General features: G+C 44.4%; 1 protein-coding gene across 1 annotated transcript; it reads right to left on the bottom strand.

Annotated features, from left to right (window-relative positions):
• Window positions 1-212: 212 nt before the first annotated feature.
• LOC142929266 (uncharacterized) lies at window positions 213-6282 on the bottom strand. Its single transcript, XM_076070173.1, has 2 exons — window positions 2346-6282; window positions 213-414 (listed from the first exon to the last, which is right to left on the bottom strand). The coding sequence occupies exons 1-2, from the start codon at window positions 5426-5428 to the stop codon at window positions 213-215; spliced, it is 3285 nt and encodes a 1094-aa protein (XP_075926288.1). The 5' UTR covers window positions 5429-6282.
• Between the last annotated feature and the right edge of the window lie 16 nt (window positions 6283-6298).

Genomic DNA, 6298 nt, shown 5'->3' with positions numbered 1-6298 from the left:
GGGTAGAGGACTGTGTTGTAGTAGATGTTTCTGTTGCTGAGGTCTCAGTTGTTGGGTTTATCGTTGAAGTTGGTGACGTGTCTGTGGTAGGGGACTGTGTTGTAGTAGATGTTTCTGTTGTTGAGGTCCCAGTTGTTGGATTTGTCGTTGAAGTTGATTTCACTACTGGGGTAGAGGACTGTGTTGTAGTAGATGTTTCTGTTGCTGAGGTCTCAGTTGTTGGGTTTATCGTTGAAGTTGGTGACGTGTCTGGGGTAGGGGACTGTGTTGTAGTAGATGTTTCTGTTGTTGATTTCCCAGTTGTTGGATGTGTCGTTGAAGTTGACTTCACCACGGGGGTAGAGGACTGTGTTGTAGTAGATGTTTCTGTTGTTGAGGTCCCAGTTGTTGGATTTGTCGTTGAAGTTGATGGTACTACTGGGGAAGAGGACTGTGTTGTAGTAGATGTTTCTGTGGCTGAGGTCTCAGTTGCTGGGTTTATTGTTGAAGTTGGTGACGTGTCTGTGGTAGGGGACTGTGTTGTAGTAGATCTTTCTGTTGTTGATTTCCCAGTTGTTGGATTTGTCGTTGAAGTTGACTTCACCACTGGGGTAGAGGACTGTGTTGTAGTAGATGTTTCTGTTGCTGAGGTCTCAGTTGTTGGGTTTATCGTTGAAGTTGGTGACGTGTCTGTGGTAGAGGACTGTGTTGTAGTAGATGTTTCTGTTGCTGAGGTCTCAGTTATTGGGTTTATCGTTGAAGTAGGTGACGTGTCTGTGGTAGGGTACTGTGTTGTAGTAGATGTTTCTGTTGTTGAGGTCCCAGTTGTTGGATTTGTCGTTGAAGTTGACTTCACTACTGGGGTAGAGGACTGTGTTGTAGTAGATGTTTCTGTTGCTGAGGTCTCAATTGTTGGGTTTATCGTTGAAATTGGTGACGTGTCTGTGGTAGGGGACTGTGTTGTAGTAGATGTTTCTGTTGTTGAGGTCCCAGGTGTTGGATTTGTCGTTAAAGTTGACTTCACTACTGGGGTAGAGGACTGTGTTGTAGTAGATGTTTCTGTTGCTGAGGTCTCAGTTGTTGGGTTTATCGTTGAAGTTGGTGACGTGTCTGTGGTAGGGGACTGTGTTGTAGTAGATGTTTCTGTTGTTGAGGTCCCAGTTGTTGGATTTGTCGTTGAAGTTGATTTCACTACTGGGGTAGAGGACTGTGTTGTAGTAGATGTTTCTGTTGCTGAGGTCTCAGTTGTTGGGTTTATCGTTGAAGTTGGTGACGTGTCTGTGGTAGGGGACTGTGTTGTAGTAGATGTTTCTGTTGTTGATTTCCCAGTTGTTGGATGTGTCGTTGAAGTTGACTTCACCACGGGGGTAGAGGACTGTGTTGTAGTAGATGTTTCTGTTGTTGAGGTCTCAGTTGTTGGGTTTATCGTTGAAGTTGGTGACGTGTCTGTGGTAGAGGACTGTGTTGTAGTAGATGTTTCTGTTGCTGAGGTCTCAGTTGTTGGGTTTATCGTTGAAGATGGTGACGTGTCTGTGGTAGGGGACTGTGTTGTAGTAGATGTTTCTGTTGCTGAGGTCTCAGTTGTTGGGTTTATCGTTGAAGTTGGTGACGTGTCTGTGGTAGAGGACTGTGTTGTAGTAGGTGTTTCTGTTGCTGAGGTCTCAGTTGTTGGGTTTATCGTTGAAGTTGGTGACGTGTCTGTGGTAGGGGACTGTGTTGTAGTAGATGTTTCTGTTGTTGATGTCCCAGTTGTTGGATTTTCCGTTGAAGTTGACTTCACTACTGGGGTAGAGGACTGTGTTGTAGTAGATGTTTCTGTTGCTGAGGTCTCAGTTGTTGGGTTTATCGTTGAAGTTGGTGACGTGTCTGTGGTAGGGGACTGTGTTGTAGTAGATGTTTCTGTTGTTGATGTCCCAGTTGTTGGATTTGCCGTTGAAGTTGACTTCACTACTGGGGTAGAGGACTGTGTTGTAGTAGATGTTTCTGTTGCTGAGGTCTCAGTTGTTGGGTTTTTCGTTGAGGTTTGTGACCTGTCTGTGGTAGGTAACTGTGTTGTAGTAGATGTTTTTGTTGTTGAGGTCCCAGTTGTTGGATTTGTCGTTGAAGTTGATTTCACTACTGGGATAGAAGACTGTGTTGTAGTAGATGTTTCTGTTACTGAGGTCTCAGTTGTTGGGTTTATCGTTGAAGTTGGTGACGTGTCTGTGGTAGGGTACTGTGTTGTAGTAGATGATTCTGTTGTTGATTTCCCAGTTGTTGGATTTGTCGTTGAAGTTGACTTCACCACTGGGGTAGAGGACTGTGTTGTAGTAGATGTTTCTGTTGCTGAGGTCTCAGTTGTTGGGTTTATCGTTGAAGTTGGTGACGTATCTGTGGTAGGGGACTGTGTTGTAGTAGATGTTTCTGTTGCTGAGGTCTCAGTTGTTGGGTTTATTGTTGAAGTTGGTGACGTGTCTGTGGTAGAGGACTGTGTTGTAGTAGATGTTTCTGTTGCTGAGGTCTCAGTTGTTGGGTTTATCATTGAAGTTGGTGACGTGTCTGTGGTAGGGGACTGTGTTGTAGTAGATGTTTCTGTTGCTGAGGTCTCAGTTGTTGGGTTTATCGTTAAAGTTGGTGACGTGTATGTGGTAGGGTACTGTGTTGTAGTAGATGTTTCTGTTGTTGAGGTCCCAGTTGTTGGATTTGTCGTTGAAGTTGACTTCACTACTGGGGTAGAGGACTGTGTTGTAGTAGATGTTTCTGTTGCTGAGGTCTCAGACGTTGGGTTTATCGTTGAAATTGGTGACGTGTCTGTGGTAAGGGACTGTGTTGTAGTAGATGTTTCTGTTTTTGAGTTCCCAGGTGTTGGATTTGTCATTGAAGTTGACTTCACTACTGGGGTAGAGGACTGTGTTGTAGTAGATGTTTCTGTTGCTGAGGTCTCAGTTGTTGGGTTTATCGTTGAAGTTGGTGACGTGTCTGTGGTAGAGGAGTGTGTTGTAGTAGATGTTTCTATTGTTGAGGTCCCAGTTGTTGGATTTGTCATTGAAGTTGATTTCACTACTGGGGTAGAGGACTGTGTTGTAGTAGCTGTTTCTGTTGCTGAGGTCTCACTTGTTGGGTTTATCGTTGAAGTTGGTGACGTGTCTGTGGTAGGGGACTGTGTTGTAGTAGATGTTTCTGTTGTTGATGTCCCAGTTGATGGATTTTCCGTTGACGTTACTACTGGAGTAGAGGACTGTGTTGTAGTAGATGTTTCTGTTGCTGACGTCTCAGTTGTTGGGTTTATCGTTGAGGTTTGTGACCTGTCTGTGCTAGGGGACTGTGTTGTAGTAGATGTTTCTGTTGCTGAGGTCTCAGTTGTTGGGTTTATCGTTGAAGATGGTGACGTGTCTGTGGTAGGGGACTGTGTTGTAGTAGATGTTTCTGTTGCTGAGGTCTCAGTTGTTGGGTTTATCGTTGAAGTTGGTGACGTGTCTGTGGTAGAGGACTGTGTTGTAGTAGGTGTTTCTGTTGCTGAGGTCTCAGTTGTTGGGTTTATCGTTGAAGTTGGTGACGTGTCTGTGGTAGGGGACTGTGTTGTAGTAGATGTTTCTGTTGTTGATGTCCCAGTTGTTGGATTTGCCGTTGAAGTTGACTTCACTACTGGGGTAGAGGACTGTGTTGTAGTAGATGTTTCTGTTGCTGAGGTCTCAGTTGTTGGGTTTATCGTTGAAGTTGGTGACGTGTCTGTGGTAGGGGACTGTGTTGTAGTAGATGTTTCTGTTGTTGATGTCCCAGTTGTTGGATTTGCCGTTGAAGTTGACTTCACTACTGGGGTAGAGGACTGTGTTGTAGTAGATGTTTCTGTTGCTGAGGTCTCAGTTGTTGGGTTTTTCGTTGAGGTTTGTGACCTGTCTGTGGTAGGTAACTGTGTTGTAGTAGATGTTTTTGTTGTTGAGGTCCCAGTTGTTGGATTTGTCGTTGAAGTTGATTTCACTACTGGGATAGAAGACTGTGTTGTAGTAGATGTTTCTGTTACTGAGGTCTCAGTTGTTGGGTTTATCGTTGAAGTTGGTGACGTGTCTGTGGTAGGGTACTGTGTTGTAGTAGATGATTCTGTTGTTGATTTCCCAGTTGTTGGATTTGTCGTTGAAGTTGACTTCACCACTGGGGTAGAGGACTGTGTTGTAGTAGATGTTTCTGTTGCTGAGGTCTCAGTTGTTGGGTTTATCGTTGAAGTTGGTGACGTATCTGTGGTAGGGGACTGTGTTGTAGTAGATGTTTCTGTTGCTGAGGTCTCAGTTGTTGGGTTTATTGTTGAAGTTGGTGACGTGTCTGTGGTAGAGGACTGTGTTGTAGTAGATGTTTCTGTTGCTGAGGTCTCAGTTGTTGGGTTTATCATTGAAGTTGGTGACGTGTCTGTGGTAGGGGACTGTGTTGTAGTAGATGTTTCTGTTGCTGAGGTCTCAGTTGTTGGGTTTATCGTTAAAGTTGGTGACGTGTATGTGGTAGGGTACTGTGTTGTAGTAGATGTTTCTGTTGTTGAGGTCCCAGTTGTTGGATTTGTCGTTGAAGTTGACTTCACTACTGGGGTAGAGGACTGTGTTGTAGTAGATGTTTCTGTTGCTGAGGTCTCAGTTGTTGGGTTTATCGTTAAAGTTGGTGACGTGTATGTGGTAGGGTACTGTGTTGTAGTAGATGTTTCTGTTGTTGAGGTCCCAGTTGTTGGATTTGTCGTTGAAGTTGACTTCACTACTGGGGTAGAGGACTGTGTTGTAGTAGATGTTTCTGTTGCTGAGGTCTCAGTTGTTGGGTTTATCGTTGAAGTTGGTGACGTGTCTGTGGTAGAGGAGTGTGTTGTAGTAGATGTTTCTATTGTTGAGGTCCCAGTTGTTGGATTTGTCATTGAAGTTGATTTCACTACTGGGGTAGAGGACTGTGTTGTAGTAGCTGTTTCTGTTGCTGAGGTCTCACTTGTTGGGTTTATCGTTGAAGTTGGTGACGTGTCTGTGGTAGGGGACTGTGTTGTAGTAGATGTTTCTGTTGTTGATGTCCCAGTTGATGGATTTTCCGTTGACGTTACTACTGGAGTAGAGGACTGTGTTGTAGTAGATGTTTCTGTTGCTGACGTCTCAGTTGTTGGGTTTATCGTTGAGGTTTGTGACCTGTCTGTGCTAGGGGACTGTGTTGTAGTAGATGTTTCTGTTGCTGAGGTCTCAGTTGTTGGGTTTATCGTTGAAGTTGGTGACGTGTCTGTGGTAGGCGACTGTGTTGTAGTAGATGTTTCTGTTTTTGAGTTCCCAGGTGTTGGATTTGTCATTGAAGTTGACTTCACTACTGGGGTAGAGGACTGTGTTGTAGTAGATGTTTCTGTTGCTGAGGTCTCAGTTGTTGGGTTTATCGTTGAAGTTGGTGACGTGTCTGTGGTAGAGGAGTGTGTTGTAGTAGATGTTTCTATTGTTGAGGTCCCAGTTGTTGGATTTGTCATTGAAGTTGATTTCACTACTGGGGTAGAGGACTGTGTTGTAGTAGCTGTTTCTGTTGCTGAGGTCTCACTTGTTGGGTTTATCGTTGAAGTTGGTGACGTGTCTGTGGTAGGGGACTGTGTTGTAGTAGATGTTTCTGTTGTTGATGTCCCAGTTGATGGATTTTCCGTTGACGTTACTACTGGAGTAGAGGACTGTGTTGTAGTAGATGTTTCTGTTGCTGACGTCACAGTTGTTGGGTTTATCGTTGAGGTTTGTGACCTGTCTGTGCTAGGGGACTGTGTTGTAGTAGATGTTTCTGTTGCTGAGGTTTCAGTTGTTGGGTTTATCGTTGAAGTTGTTGACGTGGCTGTGGTAAGGGACTGTGTTGTAGTAGATGTTTCTGTTGTTGATTTCCCAGTTGTTGGATTTGTCCTTGAAGTTGACTTCACCACTGGGGTAGAGTACTGTGTTGTAGTAGATGTTTCTGTTGCTGAGGTCTCAGTTGTTGGGTTTATCGTTGAAGTTGGTGACGTGTCTGTGATAGGGGACTGTGTTGTAGTAGATGTTTCTGTTGTTGATGTCCCAGTTGTTGGATTTGCCGTTGAAGTTGACTTCACTACTGGGGTAGAGGACTGTGTTGTAGTAGATGTTTCTGTTGCTGAGGTCTCAGTTGTTGGGTTTATCGTTGAGGTTTGTGACCTGTCTGTGGTAGGGGACTGTGTTGTAGTAGATGTTTCTGTTGTTGAGGTCCCAGTTGTTGGATTTGTCGTTGAAGTTGATTTCACTACTGGGGTAGAGGACTGTGTTGTAGTAGATGTTTCTGTTGCTGAGGTTTCAGTTGTTGGGTTTATCGTTGAAGTTAGTGACGTTTCTGTGGTAGGGGACTGTGT

Source organism: Petromyzon marinus, chromosome 28, assembly GCF_048934315.1.
Source record: "Petromyzon marinus isolate PM22_M1 ecotype Great Lakes invasive population chromosome 28, UKy_Petmar_22M1.pri1.0, whole genome shotgun sequence".
Classification (NCBI taxonomy): domain Eukaryota; kingdom Metazoa; phylum Chordata; class Hyperoartia; order Petromyzontiformes; family Petromyzontidae; genus Petromyzon; species Petromyzon marinus.
Note: the sequence above shows the minus strand (reverse complement) of the source record. Positions and strands in the feature narration are given on the sequence as shown.

Excerpts from the sequence above, each read along its gene's own strand:
- LOC142929266 (XM_076070173.1), bottom strand. The coding sequence starts at position 5,428 with ATGACAAATCCAACAACTGGGACCTCAACAATAGAAACATCTACTACA. Across the intron at positions 415-2,345 it reads CAGTCCCCTACCACAGATAC|TACCATCAACTTCAACGACA; the intron begins GTCACCAACTTC and ends CTTCCCCAGTAG.